At 38.4% G+C, this 20,378-nt stretch overlaps 1 protein-coding gene across 1 annotated transcript; it reads left to right on the top strand.

Annotated features, from left to right (window-relative positions):
* Window positions 1–6,527: 6,527 nt before the first annotated feature.
* Window positions 6,528–18,582, top strand: opn3 (opsin 3). The gene is made up of 4 exons (XM_042009581.1): window positions 6,528–7,016; window positions 8,890–9,209; window positions 17,057–17,308; window positions 17,529–18,582. Exons 1-4 carry the CDS (start codon window positions 6,698–6,700, stop codon window positions 17,811–17,813), a joined length of 1,176 nt encoding a protein of 391 aa, XP_041865515.1. The 5' UTR covers window positions 6,528–6,697; the 3' UTR covers window positions 17,814–18,582.
* Window positions 18,583–20,378: the final 1,796 nt, after the last annotated feature.

The raw sequence follows: 20,378 nt of genomic DNA, 5'->3' as shown, positions 1-20,378 counted from the left end.
AAAAGTGCATGATGATTTTAGCTGCTACAAAGTAGCCAGAACAGATGTACACATTTAAAAGATCATTTTTCATAGGCGAGCTGCAGACAGCGGTGCATTACAGCTGCACCATCCACTTTCAAAGTTCACATCATCTGCTCTGTTAATCCCACAGAGAGCAGGGATGATATGGCACGCGGCCACTTAAGCGAAGCTGGTTTTAGGCAAATGCTTTATTTGTGTTTATCCAGAGAACAAAACAGCTGCTCGCTGTTCCAGCAATGCATGTGGTCCAAATGTAACTCACTAGGCTCCTCCATTGGGTATGACAGCTCTCAAAGGGAAATTAAGTTCTGTAGAGGACCTTTGAGGTGGCCAAGGGCCACGTCCATCATTTGGTTGATTTAAATCCAGAACCAAAACACACACATGATAAGAAGATAAAAAAAAGACAAAAAAAAACTACTTATCCCTCAAACATATGATTTTAAAGCATCAGACATTGAAAACAAGACTTTTAACTGGGACGTGTTTTAAAATATACCTGCCAGCAATGGTGCAGGATTTCCTCTGATAGCTGTGTCAAACAAACCAAAATGAGCACACGTATGCTTGTTTCCAGGGAAGACTCACCTAACACTTCCTCAATCACTGTGGGTTGGATGATGCTGGGCTGAGTTTTCATCTGAATATGGTACATGACTTAGTACTAAAATATATGAAAATGAATCCAGTTGTGCATTATTTACAATACTTCAAAGTTGTGTCCTCTTTACAGTCATTTTGCCAAAGGGGTCATGCTTATTTCACATCTGTCTGAGTTCAGGTTGGCTCAAGAGAGTAAATATCCACTCTTAAAAATCGTGTCATGCAAAGCTATAAAAGAAACACAAATTGAAACTGTTTTCACATGTCTGACTGCACAATGTCACGGCTTGGAGAGCCACAGAGGAGCAGAACCACTCAAAATAGAAGAAACGTACCTGGGCAAGTGAATGTCAGTCATTTCCCAGCTGTGCATTTGCAGCAACAGTCTAATGCTTTTAGTGCTGTCGTAGATTAACCCCGACCAGGTGAGCCACTGCCTGTGAGGAAACACAAATTTGACTTATCAACACATCGTATCACAGTGTTATTCAGCTTTGGCACAAAAATGTACAGTGAATATTTTTTTCTGCTATGTAAAATGTTCAGTTAAAAAAATAATATTTTTTGGCATAAAATTCTGGAGGGAGGTTTGTATTCTTTTAAGCCTGTCGTATAGTGATTATTTTTAATTCCCAAATTTCTAGATAATGTAGTCATAGTTTCTTAACTCTTTCACACCTGAGGTATCATATTAGATACATATAGTTTCTGAGACTTATTGCATCACCATATGGTAAAATCTTTGCTCAAAACCTGTTATATATAATCTGATAATTGTATTCTGCCTCCTGGTGGATACGTTTTGCACTACAATTACTATGGCATCACGGTAATGCACCTTACATGCAATTTTTTTTTATTTTATGTTTTTTGTTGTTGTTTTTTGTCTTGTTTTGTTTTGGTTTTTTTTTTTTTTTTTTTTTTTTTTTTTTAAATTTTCTCAAAGCAGCAGCAAGTTAATAATTACAAAAATGACCAAATCGAAATGTTCACAATCCAGGCTTAAAATCTGTGAGGTGGCAACATTTTGTTTGGAAGTTATTTTGAGTTTTGTAGTCCTTATGTACTTTTATTTTGTATGTTATTTATTTATTTACCTTTATGTGTTTACATTTCTGTTTTCATGCATTATGTATGGGAACTGTGACCAGTTAGCATTAAACTTCGTAGTCCATGAGAATATAGTTTTATAATGCTAACCGAACCTTTAGTGGGTGGAAGCAACATAGGAAAGTCTTATAGACCTGTTGTTATTTTGAGAACTGAATGTGTACAGTAAATGTTTTGTAGTGAATAAACTGAATGTTTTAGTTGTTGTTTTTGCTAAGTAATAAAGGCTGAAAGCTGACATACTTTGACTCAGACAAGCAAGTCTCCCATATGCTGTCTTTATGCCAAGCCATGTGTTTACCACCTGCTATCTGATTAATGCTGTGTACACCGGGGGTGGGCAACATTGTTTTTTTGTTTTTTTTTTTCTTTTTCCATTTTGAAGTGCTTAAAGTAATAGATAATCCAGAAATTGAAACTATAGGCACATGTTAGCTGCTACTGGTCCATAACAGGGACATAATGTGCCTGTTTTCACGAGTTCCACCATTTTATGAGGGCTTAGTAAAATGTGTGTGGCATGCCATGATCTGTGTTAAAGCTCTAGTGTGCTGTAAAACAGGTCCTTTTTTACCATGAATTTTCATCACTATTCACATTTACCTGTTTTAGGTCATGGAGTGACCCAGTCACTACTCTTAGAGAGACTGTTATTAGATCAGTAGTACTTAATAACCCTTAAAACACATCAGCAAATAGCTTCAGAGATAATGCTAGCTCACATGGAGCTCAGACTTAATGCACCACAATGGTAGAGAAAGTCTGCACAGCCAGCTTAACTCAAATTTTCCTCATGTCTGCAGCTTTGGCACAGACAATTGGTACTTTTCCCTCTTTCAGGGCCAACCTCTTTGTCAGTTGTGCGTTGAAGTGGCCCAGGCTGTTAGAACACAACGCAGGTTTATACAGCAGGATGAAAATCACTCACCCCAGCATCACGTATCGGCTCCATAAACCGCATGGCCTTCACTGCTGTTGTATTCCTCTGTGAAGTTTCTAGAAGCTTTAGCTGAAAATTGTTTGTTGCTTTTACGAGCTGCTTTTCAGTAAAATTAGCAAGACGTTGATGAGAGACATTGGAAATCAGAATTTTACTTCCGACTGAGAACAAGCTAAACACCTATATTTAAGATTTTCCAGTCAGGAAAAAAAGGACAATAATTTTAGTGAACTAAACTAGTGAACTGAACTAATTATTGCTTATGAGAAATTCCTGTTAATAGCAAAGCATAAAATAAGTTTCAGCTTAGCATTTCTTTAGTATAGTGAGCAAAGCACAAAACCTGAAATTCCTATTCTGAGCTGGGAGTATGACTTAGATATGCATTGTCTTTTGGAGGTTGTAACTTCAGAAACCAAAATATACTGTATTGTCTGAAGCACATACTTTGTCTGTCTGAAGTACGTACTTTACTCCTGCTGAGAATTTGTGGATTGCTGACTGCTGTGTAAGGTATTTTCAAAGACACCTTTTTTTTCTCCTTCACTTACAAGTTTGTAGCAGATTTACATGCTAAGCTGAAAAGTGGCTCTTGATTCTGTACACTTTGAACACTGTCATAATCTCCTGGCATTTCAAACATTTTGCCTTTGATCTGACACTTCTTGCAAAATACTGGAAGGCTAACACACACGAAGTTTGGAATTGTTTTCTTTAATTGAAGCATTTCTCTTCCATCTGTTTCTGTAAGCACAGGTGCTAAATTTACTAAACTCTTTTAAAGACAAGGTGAGATTATTGCATTTGCCTTTAGATATTTTAACAATGTGTGGATTTTCAGTTTTTTTGGGACTATATTCATCTCAGGAAGACACAAACCAGATTAGACTCTGCAGCTTCTGCATTTGACCCTCAGTTTGTGAGGCAAACATACATTAGATATATATTGATTTTTTTTTATTTATTTCATTTCTAGGCAAGAGTTTCCCTTCTTTGCAAGTGTGAGTCTCAAGAGCTGCTCTGATCTGTGTGACAGCTTAGAAATGATTCACCCCTCTCAATCAGGCCCTTTCTTTTACACAGACTTTGCTTTGTCCCTTTATTTGTTCATTGTCCATGAATGTTTTTGACTTGGACTACCTTGTTTGAATGTGAACATTAAAAAGTCAACAAATAAACACTGTTATTATTTCCTGCAGCTCTGTGGGCATGTGTCTGTAAAAGGTGAAGCTGCTGCTAGAGCTTTAATTTCACCCCTTCTCTGGAGTGCCGTAGCAGCTCGTTCACTAGAGACAGGGTGGTATTTACTCAGTGAACCACAGTAGGCTGACAAAAGAGTATCAGGGAATGTATACTGATACTGATGATGAGATGTGTGATGGCATAGCTGGCAGAACAGAGCTTTGTCATGCATGAGGTGCTGAAGTTTGTGACAGTGAAGAGCTGATTAAAAATTTATTATAGAACTGACTCCCAGTACAGTGACTGTAATGCTAGAATAATTGCATCTTGGGGGCAATGGATGGTTATTTGCATGTATGCAGATGGGCAGAGAGATGTAGAGAGAAGCCTCATTTGATAAGAAATCCCTATTAATTAAGCCTCCATTCAGTAAAACATATAAAGTTTGCAGGGTCAGAAAGACAAATACACAGTAGATGGACAGATAAAAAAAGGAAGAAAAGCCTTGATTGGATGCTTGACCTAGATAAGATCTGAGAGAGAGAGAGAGAGAGAGAGAGAGAGAGAGAGAGAGAGAGAGAGAGAGAGAGGAGAGAGAGAGAGAGAGAGAGATAAAATGCATTTAAAGGATTTTAAAAAAGGAAACATCATGTCAACAGTAAAAGCTTTGGAACAGCATAAAATACACACTTTTATCGGTTGTCTGAATGCTGCCGATTTGTGTTTTAATTGCCAGTACGACCAGTATAAATCTGATGACCATTTCCCTACTTAGCAGCATTGCATCAGTCCTTAGAACGAGAGCCCAATATTAGAGATAGACAATAATGAAATGTGTGAAAAAAAATATATTATTTATATGATTGACTCCAGTACTTAACAGTTGCCTGCTACATTGCCCTTGGTGTAAAAAGGAGTGCATTTTATTGCAGTGTCAGACCCCGGCATAAATCCTTGCTGACTGATTATAGTACATGGAGTACATACAGTGAAGCTTTCTCTGTGCCTTGAATTTAAAAAAAAAAAAAAACTTTAAACCATGAATGGGAAGCATGCAAGTGAGTCAGTGGGTGAGCTGCAGCATAATTAAAACATTCCTAGAGTCTGTGTGCCATGCACTTCCCAACCCACACTTGTATTTTTTTTCTTTTCCTCTTGTGTTCTTTGACTGAGATCTGCTATGTTGAATCAACCTGTAGGCTTTGAAAAATGAGGTCAGCAGCAAAGGATGCTGCAGTGAGAATCAAGCATTTCAACACAGTGACATTTCTCTGAGACAACAGTCAAAGAAGAGCAGCTCGAAATGTCATATCACAGAAGAAAAAAGCAGGAAAAAAAGAAGAAAAGAAAGAAATTAGCAGTTAATGTGTTGTTTTAGAAGTTGGGGAGTTACTTAAACTATTGCAGGCTTTTGCATTCTTACCTGCAATGATACAAATTCATGTTAAAAGCATAAATGCAATAGACATAGCCATGGATCATAATTATACTGTTCTAGAGAGGTAAAAGTACACACAGGTGAGGTTATGGTGAGATGAGTGTTGTTGGAAACATGTCGACATGCTGTTTGGTTTCTGGGAATAGTAGAGAAGCATATTGCTTTCACTCAAAAAAAAAAAAAAAAAATTGTTTGTTGTTTCAATTTTAAAACATTTATTTGTGTATCTCACGGGTACATGCAATACAAAACAATATAATACACTAAACAAAAATCACTGAACATCAACAATTTAATGGATTGATTGATTGATTAATTAAAAAAACGTAAAATAACTAAAATACAAGAACAAGACACGTCAGTAAAGTTACTGCAAGACATACAGTCATACATAGAATTCAAGTAGATTATTTATATTATGGAAGAAGTTTCATATCATCATTCTTATGTGTTTGTGTGTGTGTGTGCGAAGACAGACAGACAGACAGACAGACAGACAGACAGATAGATAGATAGATAGATAGATAGATAGATAGATAGATAGATAGATAGATAGATAGATAGATAGATAGATAGATAGATAGATAGATAGATAGATAGATAGATAGATAGATAGAACTTTTGTTTCCCTGCTTTTTATTCTGAACTGAATGCCGTACTCTTCCTAAAATTGGATACTTGTTAAGCACATTTTATTGAATGTTCATTTTATTAAGATTGGACGTGTCCATGAAAGTTCGTTTTAAAGTAATAAATGTAATAACTGTATGTTTAATTGCACCTTGTGTGGACTGATCTTAGTTTTTACAATGTTGCATTAGCTGTAATAGATTAATTTTAAAGCATCTTTTATATCACCATCATTCACGAACAGACTGAAAACCGGAAATTAATTTTGATTTCAAAATAATATAGAAGTGTTTTCTAGCTAAATTATGGGATAAATTAACTATGGATAAACAGTTATACTGTGTTCGGAAGCTAGCTAAATGTTGCTCTTGAATACAAGTTTCCAAACGAGCACAAACCGACAACAGCGTCACGCGACATAATAATAATAATAATAATAATACATTTTATTTTAAAAAAGCGCCTTATCAAAGCACCCAAGGACACTGTACAAACATAAGACATTAAAAGTAAGCAAAACATCTCAGCCAAAAGCACCTGTTTTATTTTGATGAGCAAAGCGGAAGTGAAACTCCAAGGCTCTGTCTAAATTGACGTTGGTACAGTGACCCACTTTCATCAAGCCGCTGTTTCGGTGTTGGTTTAAACTAGCGGCGCGCGGGGTATCTTTTGGGTTCAGGAGCAGCGCCCAGGGTGGACCCCTCCACACTTGTCTCTCGTGCCTCGGAGGCGCGCTTCACAATGGTGGAAAACGAGTTTTTATCCGCGCAATGAATCCTGCAAACGAAACCAGAACCGAAAGAAGTACGGAACAGTACATTTTCGCAGTTGGAACCTACAAACTTCTCGCTTTTACCATCGGAACCATCGGATTGTTCGGCTTTTGTAATAATATCATTGTTTTAGTACTGTACTGTAAATTCAAAAGACTCCGGACGCCCACAAATTTGCTGCTGGTTAATATAAGTTTGAGCGATTTTCTGGTTTCTGCCATCGGTATAAACTTTACCTTCGTTTCGTGCGTCAAAGGCAGATGGATATGGACCCAGGCGACGTGCGTCTGGGACGGCTTCAGCAACAGCTTATTTGGTGAGAGGAAGAAATTATTAAATTGATTTAAATCTATTGTTTCTTGCATGTATATTCATATTGCGCTGTTTTATTATTTTTTTCTGTATTGAATAAATGTGTTTAAAGCTAAATTACAATTAATGAAAGCTTTCATCATTAAAAATAATTGTTTAAGTCTTAAGTTAGTTAAAACATTATTTTAATTCCTATAATCTTCAGTATCTGACAAATGCAGCCTTTAAAATTTTGCAGAGCAGGAATTAGCTCATTTACAATATAGAATATTCAAGGAATGCAATAAAATAAGAATATTTTTATGTTAAATACATACAGATAAAACATTATTGTTTACTACAAGACAAAAATGTAAGAATTATTTTTTGATAGCAGTGTCACATTTTGTTTTCCACGTTAATAAGCTGCAGTAAAACATAACCTAGATGGTTTCATAACGTGTATCTTTTTCTGTTGTCAAACAGTGCCTCATGTCTGTTTTTCATAAGCGTGTGAGCTCATTCTGCAGGCTACTGTTTCGTGCAGGGGTTGTCTTTTGTTATTATAGTTGTACCTTTGCTGCTGTGACACGACTGTCCATTTATTATAAGCATAAGTCTGTTTAGCAGTCAAGTGTGAATGAGCACTCAGGGTCATTCTCCAGGTCCCACCACTGCAAGAACTACAACTCAGTGGGATTGGTGTGCAGTAATGAGCTTGTTAAAACAAGCCTTCAAGCCTTTGGCCACTTTATCATCAGACTAAACACAAAAGAAGCGTTGGACAGTTGTCCTCCACTTCAGTTATCTTCCTGTCCTTTAACTGACATTGTCCTCTGTGCATATAATCTGAAGAACACGTCTGCCTGCCTCTGTCAGCGAGCAGTACTGCAACAATGCCTTTGTTTATCCGGTATGCATTGCAGATATGTCACAAGAGAATTGCAAATCAAAGACATGCAAAGTTACTGTTTACATCAAGGCTAATTCTCTATTTTATTGAGCTGAAACATCTGATTTTATCAGTGAACAGAAAGGCTGCCTTGCTGCTTCAACCCACACTCGGATAAACAGGCAGACCTGGGAGATAATGGAAATATAAGTTAGAGCAAACCGGCCTGCCCCTCCCCTACTTGCTCATTCACAATACAGCACTGCAGCTGAAAAATACTCATATGTTCTGGGTTATATTCTTACATGTAAGGCCCAAGGTCATACTGATGACCCTGTGGCATGATTGAATGAGAAGACTGGAAATCTACTGTAGATCTCTGCATTACTTTGGAAACCTAAAATGCACGAATATAAATTCAATGTGCTCCACCATGCATATGTGTCCTCTTGTCCTCTGCACACACACCTGCTTTCATTTTTTTCACTTTATTTGCGCTTACTCAGTAAGGTTGGTGACAGCAGCTGTAGTTGTTGGACAACCCTTTGCAGCTCTGATATATAAATATATAAGCATGTTTTAGAGGTTAAATATATAAGGTATGGATTAAGTGTTGGATACTGTATTATAGCTTACAAGTTGGAGATGTGTTTCTCTCTGATTTAGAAGACTTATAGAAGTGAGAACAAGCTGATCCACAAGCTACGGTTAGGAGCTATAACTATGCACTTACAGAAGCAAACTTTCCACTTATTGTGGGAAAATAAGACGGCATAACACAGATGCAGGTCTTGGAGGTGTGTGTGTGGGGGCGTCGAGTCACTTTCTGCGAGTTCTAAAGGCCTGAGAAGACTGAAACGATTGAATGTGATGTTCAGAATTCTGTTTACATGGTGTGTGATTAAATATGGTCAAAAGAGATGCTGAGTTGCCACTGACCCAGATCCTGCAGCGAGCGCTCTGCATTACTCAGCGTGCTTGTCTTTCTCACGCTCTCCCCTGCCAGGCATTGTTTCCATCATGACTTTGGCTGCCCTGGCTTATGAACGCTACATCCGGGTGGTCCATGCCCAGGTGGTGGACTTTCCGTGGGCATGGCGGGCCATCGCCCACATCTGGCTGTACTCTTTGGCCTGGACGGGAGCTCCTCTGCTCGGGTGGAACCGCTACACGTTGGAGATCCATCGGCTGGGCTGCTCCCTGGACTGGGCGTCTAAAGACCCAAATGATACCTCCTTCATCCTCTTCTTCCTCCTGGCATGTTTCTTCGTGCCAGTTGGTATTATGATCTACTGCTATGGGAACATCCTTTATACAGTGAGAATGGTAAGACATGCAGATGTTTGTTACTTTTATATAAGCCAACAGAATAAACCATAAATAAATTAATAAACATCAATATGACCATATTAAACTCTTCATCTTTCATGGTGAGTTACCTGCACGAACTTACATTAGCAACAATTCAAACAACCTTCCATGTCCAGTCATTGTGGTGTGTCATGACATCGATGTGTAATGCCTGTTTCACACATGCAGACAATTCTGCTCACTCTTCTCCCCTGCAGTTGCTTTTCACACAAGTGCGTCACAGCAAATTGTCTGCTTCAGAAACGCTCTCACAGCTGGAAGTGTTATGGGTGGGGCCGTGGGCGAGTGTCTGTCAAGAGCACAGAGGAGGCCAAAGGTGTACATTGTGGAAATTGCAGTATTTTCTTTGCTATTGTTAAAAATAGCAGGTAAGGCTCCTTGTTCACTGTTGTGATATGAATACCTCGTGTTTCTACATGCAGTAGTGAGGAGTGAGTGAACAGCAGCAAACAGGTCAGTAGAAAGGAAAGTAAAGCAGAAAATCTCAGCAGCACACACCCTCACTCAACTCCTCCAGTAGCAGCAAATGCTCCAAAATATTCGCCACTATGTTTGCACATCATCTCACTCGCTGATGAGCCAGATATTTTTGCCAGGGTGGGATTGGTGGACAGAGGTCCAGAGGAAATTCTGTAGACGTTTGCATCCTTACATGCTGCTGCTCCTAAACATGTCTAGAGCATTTCAGGACTCCAGTGTATGTGTGAAAACAGCCCAAGTGTGACAGAAAGTAATTTAAGTTTAGAGCTGACTGAAAGTTCTTGACATCATGACCTGTGTCTGGTCTGTAAGCACTCTTTCTCTCACTCAGCTGCTCTCTGTTCACAAGGTTTGCAACTCAGACCAAAGCTTCTCCCCCAGACAAGTCACTAAGTTCTCTGTGTCTCCCAGCGGCAGTGCCTTGCGTGGCAGCTGTGTTCTGCAACAAATTTCATTAGGGAAATGAATACCAGATGGCATGTTTTTATAAACAGAGTCATCATTGTCCCAAAGTCATTTTAAGAGAATATAGATTTAAAGTTATTTCACACTAGGTGCACTTCTCAATTCTGTAGCCTCCATCAGTCTTTTATATATGTTTCTTTCTTATAGTGGTTGGTGCAGGCAGTGAGCCCCACCACTGTTTGATAGTGGATGGGTTAGAGCATCGCTTTGAAACTTTACATACAGAGAAAAACAATTTTATTTTATCAGAGATGTTAGGGACTGTGTGAGCTACAGTACTTACAACCACAATCTCTGGCAAACATTTGATCATCATCACACTTTCAGCAATAAAATACAAAAGCATTTAATAAACATTGACATGTTTCTTCTCTGATGTCTTAGATGGTCTGGCAAAAAAAAAAAAAAAAACAATTATTTGACAAACCTGGAAAATGTAGCCAGGAGAAATATGGCTCTATGAAATGGAAAATGTGGTGGAACAAAGATTGGAAGAGCATGAATTTTATTTAAGTACTCGGGTGGCAAATTGTTTCTTGGAAAACTAAATTTAACATGCAGGGACAGATGCACTGATAGCTGATAAATCTTCAGATATAATAATAATCTTCTTTTATTAACCAGATTAAAATGAAAGGATTCATTGTATTTATAAGGAGAAAAAGGACAGTTTAAGGCTTCATTTTTATAATCATTTCCTGAAATGAAAAGTATGAAGGAGAAAAAATGTGAATTTGCTTTATCACATGAGGATTTAACACATGCTCCATATTTTGTTCTAGGTCTTTAATTTTAATTAGGACAAACACAAGTGGAAAAAGTAAGTCTGACGTCATGGTTTATGCATTCGACCTGACACTGTTTGTTTCAGGACTTCCACTTCAAGTGGCTTTCAAGTCAGTTCATCAGACTCAGAGCGCAGAAACAATCTTCATCATGAGCTGTGGTTATTTGCTTTGTCTCCTAATGACAATTTAGACACTTGAAACACGAATGACCCTTCAAATCCGGCATACCCAAACTTTTTGCCTCCAAGGACCAAAGTAATAATATACCAGTGAGCTGCGGGCCAAACACAGAGATTTTAAGGGTGAAACAGAAATAAATGTGAATCATTGATCTTTTTTAATTATTGTTCATGCATGCAAATGCATTCTCATCCATCAGTGAAAATAACACGCTACAGACATCAGCATGCCAAGATAACAATAAAGGCAGAGGAGGAAAACAATAATTGCAGGCACTAAATTATAACCAAATATAGTGCAAAATGTCACGCCAGACCTAATGAGCTGGCGAGTCAAATTTGGCCCGCGAGCCCTATGTTGGGCACCCCTGCTTTAAATATTTTCATGTTTATATGAATTGTTTCGTGACTTTAACTTTAATTACTCCAAGGTCAGTTTATCTCATTCTGCACCATGAAGAACAATTTGACTCCATTCACTTCATTTTAGCATTTATGCTTCTGCTTTTTGCTAAAAAAATAATAAATAAAAACAGTTTTTCATGTTAGAGCATAAAAAAATCACCTGCTCCTTACCAGATGTTATAATTAGGTACATACTACCTTAGATTATCAACAACACATGACATGTTAGACTCTGTAATTGTTTATCAAAAACTAATTCAAATGCAAAAGCAGTGTGTTATAAAAAAAAAAGTTAATAAAAAATTTAAAGAGTAAATAGCAGCCAGGTGCCACTTATTAAATATAAATGAATCGCAGATCACCAGCAAGTGTAAACACCTCTATAAAAGCAAAAGGTTTTGCGGTTTGCTGGTCTGGGGCATTCTGGTGTGTGTTAACAAAATGCCAAGGAGGAAAGACATCAGCAATGAGAGAATCTGGGAAGTGTTATAAGATCATTTCTTAACTCTTTGAAGTCCTTTTTTGTTGCAGTCAGACAGATTATTCACAAATCAAAAAACATTCAAGACAGTTGCCAACCTTACCAGGAGCTCATGTCCCAGAAAATTCTCCCCAAGATCACACCGTGTAGTACAAATTAAATTAAAGAGCTAAATCTTAGACGCTATGGGCCTCATGAGTTCATGGCAGTACAATCTGAAAATGACTGAACAAGTATGGCTTGTTTCCAAGTGGAGAAAAACTCTTCACAACTACAGCTTGAGAAACAAACCACAAGACTTCTGGAACAATTACCTTTGGAGAGACGAGACCAGAGGGAAGATATTTTGCATCGTGTTTGGTGAACACCAAACACAACATATAAGCTCAAGCACCTCATATCAACTGTCAGGAGGGTTGAGGATGTGGGCTTGTTTGCAAGCCAGCTCGCAGCCATTGAGTCGAAGATGAACTCCTCTGTATACCAAAGTGTTCCAGACTAAAGCTCGAAACCATCTGTCTGACTGCTAAAGCTTGGATGAAAGTGGCTCATGCAACAGGACTATAACAAAGACAGCAGCAAATCTAAAGCAGATCGAATTAATCAAAGTGTTGCAATGACACAAAGTCCAGAACTCAATCTAACTGATGGGACCTTAGAGGCCTGTTTCCACCAAGGGGTCTGGACTCAGGGTGGGATGGTTTGGTTCAGTAAACCCTGATCTCTGTTCAGTTTCCACAGCCTGTACCCATACCTGGTAGGTGAGGTATAATCAGTATAGCGATTGATGCGTCAGCTACATAATACTATGATGTCTTCACAGCACAACAGCTTCCTTGAATTATAACAAAGAACATGACACAGAAACAAAGGAAAAGTATGGCAGTCATCCAGTAGTTTGTGTTCTTTCTTCTTTGAATCTGGCTTTAAAGTCACACTATGTGACTTTCTTGCCTTAAATCCCTGCATTCCTGATTCATTTGATGGCAAAGTGACATTTATTATGAACATTTCTGGAGCTGTCACTGCTCAGCAACACTCACAGTAGCTGATTCAGCAAAGAACTGTAAGAGGAAATTATCAGAGAAGGATGACAGGAAAAGACATCAAGAGATAAGACAGGAGTCAACTTGGCTGATTTTCAGTTCAGTTCAGTAAGATTGGGTCCCTACAGAGGAGTACAAACAAACTAGGACGGCTCAGATGTTCTGGCATCCTTTTTAGTTTTTGCCTGTGCAAATGCAAAAAAATGCGTACCTACCTGTTCTGTACCAAGAACAGGTTGGTTCAGAACAGGTTGGTGGAAACTGTTCCAGAGGTGCGGTTCAACTAGATCTGAGTCTATAAAGAAACTCTGGGTTAACTAACTCTGAGCTGAGCAGCTCTGAGCTTTCATTTCCAGAACAGCTGCTTTGAGTTGGCTCAATCAACTCTGAACCCCAACAAAAGTCATCACCAAAAGAGCAACGATACCTGGATTCACCATGGCAACCCCTTACAAAAAGCTGTTTATTTACCCGATTGCAGCGAGAGGTTCTTATTGAAGCATATGGGAAGAAGAGGTATTTCATAAAGAAGGGAACACTACTGCTGCTGTTAAGGAGAGAGAAGCATCATGGGAGAAAACTGCTGCCCGAGTCAGTGTGGAAGGTGGAACTGACTCCACTGACTGAATATTAAACTTCTTTAAAGCAGCATGTGGGTTAAAATGTTGGTGGATAGAATAAAATCTTAGTTTGTACTGTAGGTTTAGTCTAACTGGGGAAAAACACACATGTAGGCAAGTGAAAATTATTTTGTATAAATACATTTTTATATTGTACTAGACCATGATTGGACTTTTTCTTTTATTTCACGCTCAATAAACAAAATACATTTTCAGTGGCTATTTCCATATCTAGCCATTTAAACCCCCAACAAATGCTGTTTTTACTCATACAGTATACGTCCTCTCACCTAATATCCTGATTTTTTTTATACATATAGACTAATCTCCTTAATCACAGAAGGAGGAAGAGGATGGTAAGAAGACACCATCCTCACACATTTATAGAATTATGATTTCAGACATGTGAGAAGACTTTTCCTCATGACTCGACATACTGTTGTCTTTCTAAAATGTTCTCTGTTGCCAACATTATAAAGAAGGGTCCTATATGTAAAATGAACTTTAAGAAGTACCATCTTCAACTTCAAAACTCTTTATTGTCATAATCCATAGAGCAGTGAGACAGGAAGGCAACTCCTGGGCAGAGACTTGCACATAGCGCAAAGTACCCACGTTGCTGTGACATCATCTCATACGTCTGGTGTGTCAGGTTGTGTGTGTATGGCCAGATAATCCGGGTGACTGCAAAACTGTACCGTTTGATGATATATTGATCAGAACTGTTTGAGTTCTGAAAAATCTCCCTATGTAAATCATTTTGTATAAATTCAGCTTCTAAATCTCTGGAATCGCGTTGGTATGGAAACCCCATGTCCCACAGCTGCTTCAGGTGGGAGGAGAAACTCAGGGTTTCTATATAGTGAACCTGCCACCAAGGAGGTTCACTTCACAGAGTCAGTTACCATGGTAACAGACTCTGGGTAAGACTTATTGCTTCCCCAGAGTTTCCCTCAACTCAGGGTTAATATACTCAGAGTTCCAACATAACCCACTTCTTGGAACAGGCCCCGGGTCTCGAGAGCTGGGAGCAAATAAATACCTGCAAACCTTGATGACCTAAAGTGACCCTGTAAAGAAGAGTGGACCACTTTACCCCCTCCTATGAGAAACCGATAACATTATACATAAAACTTCTACTTCAAATAATTGCTGCTAAAGATAATGTTGAATCATGAAGTGTTCTTAGTTTTTCACACACCTGATCTGCATTTTTGCAAATAAAGTCAGAGTATTGTGTGATTTGCTGTTATTGGTCTGCTGTTTTTTACACCTAATTTTACAAATAGATTTGTTTTTCTTTTTTGTCCAGATGAGTACAATATGAGAGCTGAAAGAGATTGTTCGGTCTTTTGATCAGAACTAAATAACTTCAGTTTAAACTCCTCAACAGCAGCTACAAATTCTTCTACATTATGTTATTGCTTTTCAACCAAAATCTGTTCACTGAGTCTTACAGGCTTTTATTTTCATGCACAAAAGTCCTTGACCTGCAGCAGGCAAGTACTTTCTTTAACTCCTTTTTTATTACAGGATTTATATATATATATATATATATATATATATATATATATATATATATATATATATATATCAAAATGCTTCTCTCTGCCCTCAGTGCTTATTCTGCAAAAGCAATCATTTAAAAGATCTTTTCTTTCTTGTGCTTACACTGGTGATAGAAGGTGGTGTAGAGGACAGTTAAGAACAGTGTGTTCACATCGATCACTCTAAAACAAACACAGAGGATCTTCTTTAGAAGTTATTGTCTATATCAAGCAAATGGCTTCAGTATGCAAGCAAATGTGTGAATGAAAAAAGTATGACCCACATGTTTGTCTGCATCACATTTCCCTCTCTTAAATATTCACAATCTTCCTGGAAGTATGAGCTTCTACTTCATCAGAGCTTGGAGCTCAGGGAAAACTCCCTGAATGCTGCAGAGGCCTGGGAGGACTCACACCACAGCGTTTATGGAAAAACTTAAAAGAGAAGTTGTATGAATTTCAAAGCCTTGCTTTTTTGGTGTTTTTTTTTTATTTTGTTTTTTTTTTTTAACATGAACAGTCTGTTGAGCTTGTCACAGATATCTGAGGACCTGGAGAGAAGGAGACTACTAACATGGAAATGGTTTGGGCCTTTATAAGAATAAAAAATAATAACAAAATTGAATATATTAAAAAAAGAGAATTTATGAATGAAAATATAGAGTCTAAAATAGGTTTATCATCTTATTGCTTTAGCTGAAGGGTATATTTAATCCGCAGGGTCACTCGGTCTATCATCGAGCCACTGCCATTTTTTTTTTTTTTTTTCGATCAGCTCTGAGTTATTATCAAGATGTTCCAACCAGTCACTCGAAGGGAAAAGAAAAGCCACTATAACACAGCGTGAAGGACTAAAATGGACAAATCAACAAAAGTCCAGGGCCAACCTGCTTCATCCTAAGCAAAGCAATCCTGAATGACAGCTGAAATTCAGAGTTGATTGGGAGGCCATCTAATCTTGATCTTAATGATGATGGCCATTAAGCAGGGTCAGGGGCAACATCAGGGACCAGTCGTGATGCAGACCACACACACACACACACGTTGCTGGAGCCAATGCCAGAATACAAGATTATAGAGATCACAGATTCTCAGTGCTTCCTTCTTTAGCTAAAGCATCTTTTGTTCATGATTTAAAGTAGTTTTGAAAGAGAAATTCATGTTTTTGTGCAGAGTTTAACAATCTGTTAACAATATAAAACATTTTTTAAAGGCAGTTTAAGACCTAGTAAGGACTTTTTTTTTATTATTATTATTTGTCCTTGAGTGAAATCTTAGAGCTGAAAGAGATTTTTCTTTCTATTGATCAGAACAGAAAAACTCATTTTAACTTTAACTTCTTTAAACGCAACAGCTGCTACAAATTCTTCTACACTATATTACTGCTTGTCAACCAAAATCTGTCCAATGCTGAGCCTCGCAGGCTTTTATTTTCATGCAAAAAAGTCCTTGAACTGCAGAAACTTCAAGAAATTAGAATTGGAAGGTTTTTAGATCTATTGTCCATTAACATCAGATGACTCATCTAGATTCTCATGAGACAGATTTTGGCTCATGATATGAGCAGAAAAAGCTTATGCAGCAAAATTCAAATCAAAATCTGCCAAGAAAAATTAATTTCTTGCATTTCTGTGAGAAAGCTTTCTTTACTATTATTTATTTTCTCACTTTTTACGACCAAAGGACTGCTCAGTTTGATCAGAAACAAAATAAAAAAATCCAACAACCATCTGGTTACAAGTCTGTTTCATGGCTAGATTAATTTTCTCTTCTCTCTTCTTTCTCTTGTAGTTGCGGTCCATCCAAGACCTCCAGACGGTTCAGATCATCAAGATCTTGCGTTATGAGAAGAAGGTTGCAGCAATGTTTCTCATGATGATATCCTGCTTCCTGGTGTGTTGGACCCCCTACGCGATTGTGTCCATGATGGAGGCTTTCGGCAAGAAAAGTATGGTGTCACCCACAGTGGCCATAATCCCCTCATTCTTTGCCAAGTCCAGCACAGCATACAACCCCCTCATCTATGTCTTCATGAGCAGAAAGGTTTGTAGGAAACAATGATTTGACACATGTTCAGAGGATGTATGAATTCTTTTTTTCTCAATGTGCGGTGTAGGAGTATATCTGTCCCTTAAACTAGTCTTAACTAGCTGGCTTGGAGGATATAATGAGAACAAAAGGGTGGCAATTTAACCCTTGTGTTAAAAAAAAAAATCTCTTTTATCTTGTCCATCTTCCTCTCATCCTTCTCATCCTCTCCCAGTTCCGGCGCTGCTTCCTACAGCTGCTCTGTTCGCGGCTGCATTCGAAGCTGTCTTGGCTGCAGCGTAACCTCAAAGAGCGGCCCCTGACTCCGGCCGAGCGCCCCATTCGACCAATCGTCGTGTCCAGCACGTGCGGTAGCAGGAACCGACCCAAGAAGAGGGTCACCTTCAACTCCTCCTCCATCGTTTTTATCATCACAAGTGATGACCTGCAGCGTCTGGATGTTAGTTCCAAAGAGGGCGGTCCTTCACAGGTTAATGTCATCCAAGTAAAACCGTTGTGATCCACTAGAACTGGACTTCTCACCTCACCACTCAGTATGCCTTATAACCTAACATGCAAATTCCAAGCCAAAACAATCCTGTCTGACCTCCCTGGATGTTTCTGTGTTTATACACAGTTCCAGACTTTTTTACAACGGAGTGTAAATATCCAACCGTGCACCCAAGTTCTCATCTAAGCCTGTTTGAGTATTATGAAAGTGTTGACACCCACATCAAACATCTCAAGTGGTGATATTAGGTACTTAATGATGGATGTAGTTCTGTACAGTAAGTTGTATGTTTCTATGCCATGCAGCACGTTACAACTGTAGGACTGTGATGAGTATTTAGAGCCCAGTTATGAACCTGAGTTTGAATCAACATGTGATAGCAGACTTCTCTCTTTTTTTGTTTATTTTCTTTTGGTCGGGACCCAACTCCTAGTGTGTAAAATGGAAAAAAGCCTTAGCTTCTTAGCCATAACATTACTGTATATGGATTCAGTTTAAAAAAATATCCTATTTTAAGCTCCACTACCTAGTTTGTGCACCTTATCTCAGCTCATTTCAATATCTAGACTGATGAGAGCAGTCACTGTGACATTACATTTGGTGGAATTATATGTTTCAGGAATACAGGAGTGTAATTAAGTGAGAGGAGATGAGATGGGAGGGGGGTGTTCGTAATCTTGAGTGAGACACTCCCGTTCATAACCTCCTGAGCTATCAGCTAAGAATAGACGTGATGAATGGATTTCCGTTGCTAATAAAACCCCCTTTTCACTGTGAATCACTGTGGCCTTTGTTTTTACTTTTTTGTTGAACAATGTGGCAAATCAGTGCAGTAGTTAAGAGACTATGTTTTTAACCTACTTTATTGACTGAAAATGAAGGTAAAGCTCACCCTTGTTCTCTCCATATGTTGGAATTCAAAAGTAAATAGGTTGTATTTCAGTGAGAAGTTTTTTTCTTGTCTTAGACCAAAACAATTGGCCAGAGTGAGAAAATTTAATCACAGTTATCCAGAGACCTGGAGAGAAAGAGACCATTAATATGGAAATAGTTTGGGGCTTTATAAGAAAATAATAATAATAATAATAATAAAATAGAATAAAAAAACAGCATTTGAGAATTTATGAATAAAAATAGTCTGGAAAATAGGTTCTTTCTCATCTCATTGCTTTAGCTGAAGGGTATATGTAATCTGCAGGGTCACTCAGTCTATCATCGAGCCATTAGATACTTTGTAGACTGAAAATTAAGGAAAAGCTCAGCCTTGCTCTCTCTATATGTGGGAAATCCAAAGTAAATGGCTTCCTTTTGTGCACATGAAAGGCCTGCAAAGTCGTTTAACCACACCCAATGGACTACAGGCTCATCTTCCAAGTTTTTAGGGCATTAACATGAACTACATTCACAAAACTCTAATTAGTTTCAGATCCAGCAAACATCACACAGTAAGCAGTAGTCTTTCACTGGGACTGACCAGTCAGAGCAGGATCAAAGGAAGGGTGTCTTCAAAGAGACTAATATAAAACAAAAGGAACCATGGAGACTAAGGAAAATTTTTCCTGGACTTTTTCTGCCGTTGCTGTTTACACATAATTCACAGGGGTAGACTTTCAGTAGGAGGTGTGCTCAGAGTTAGAAATGAAAGGCTGGGTTTAACGAGGTGTTGGAAACATTCCTCAGAGATTTTGCTCCATATTGACATGACAGCATCACACAGTTGCTGCACATCCATGATAAGAATCTCCCATTCCACCACATCCCATAGCTGCTCTACTGGATTGAGATCTGGTGACTGTGGAGGCCATTGGAGTCCAGTGAACTCATTGTCATGTTCTAGACAGCAGTTGGAGATGATTTGAGCTTTGTGACATGGTGCATTATCCTGCTGAAAGAAGCCATCAGAAGATGCTCCACTGTGGTCATAAAGGGATGAACATAATCAGCAACAATACTCAGGTAGGCTGTGGTGGTTAAACCAGGCCACGTTGGTACGTTGCACCAAGAAAATATCCCCTACATCCTTACATCAGCAGCAGACTCAACTGTTGATACAAGGCAGGATGGATCCATGATTTCATATTTTATACACAAAATTCTCACCCTACCGTCGAAATGTCCGAGTTAAAATCAAGACTGTTTCTCCAATAGTCTTTTGTCCAATTTTGGACAATAGACATCTCCCTCAAGGTTCTACATGTTGTATGTTCAGAGATGGTATTCTCCATTCCTTGGTTGTAACCGGTGGTTATTTGAGTTAGTGTCGTCTTTTTATCATCTTCAGCCAGTCTGCCAACTCTCCTCTTTTTTCTGAAATAGTCAGACCAGCTCATCGGGCACCAAGAATCCTGCCACGTTCAAAGGCCTCTGCTCGAAAAATTGCACATCCAAAATGAAATGAGTATGTCTGAAATGAGTATTTGACTACTTTTGAAGTCATAGCAAAGGGAGATTTGTTAAAATGTGTAATTATCAGCATCAGGAAAAGAATTAATAAATAAAGGTGGCACACAGCACAAAATGTTTCAGGCTTGCCTACAAAAAAAAAGCATCCCTGGAATGATGCATCACTCCATG

The sequence above is a fragment of the Melanotaenia boesemani genome, chromosome 16 (assembly GCF_017639745.1).
Source record: "Melanotaenia boesemani isolate fMelBoe1 chromosome 16, fMelBoe1.pri, whole genome shotgun sequence".
NCBI lineage: Eukaryota > Metazoa > Chordata > Actinopteri > Atheriniformes > Melanotaeniidae > Melanotaenia > Melanotaenia boesemani.
The sequence above is the reverse complement of the archived record's forward strand: the minus strand, read 5'-3'. Positions and strand labels throughout refer to the sequence as shown.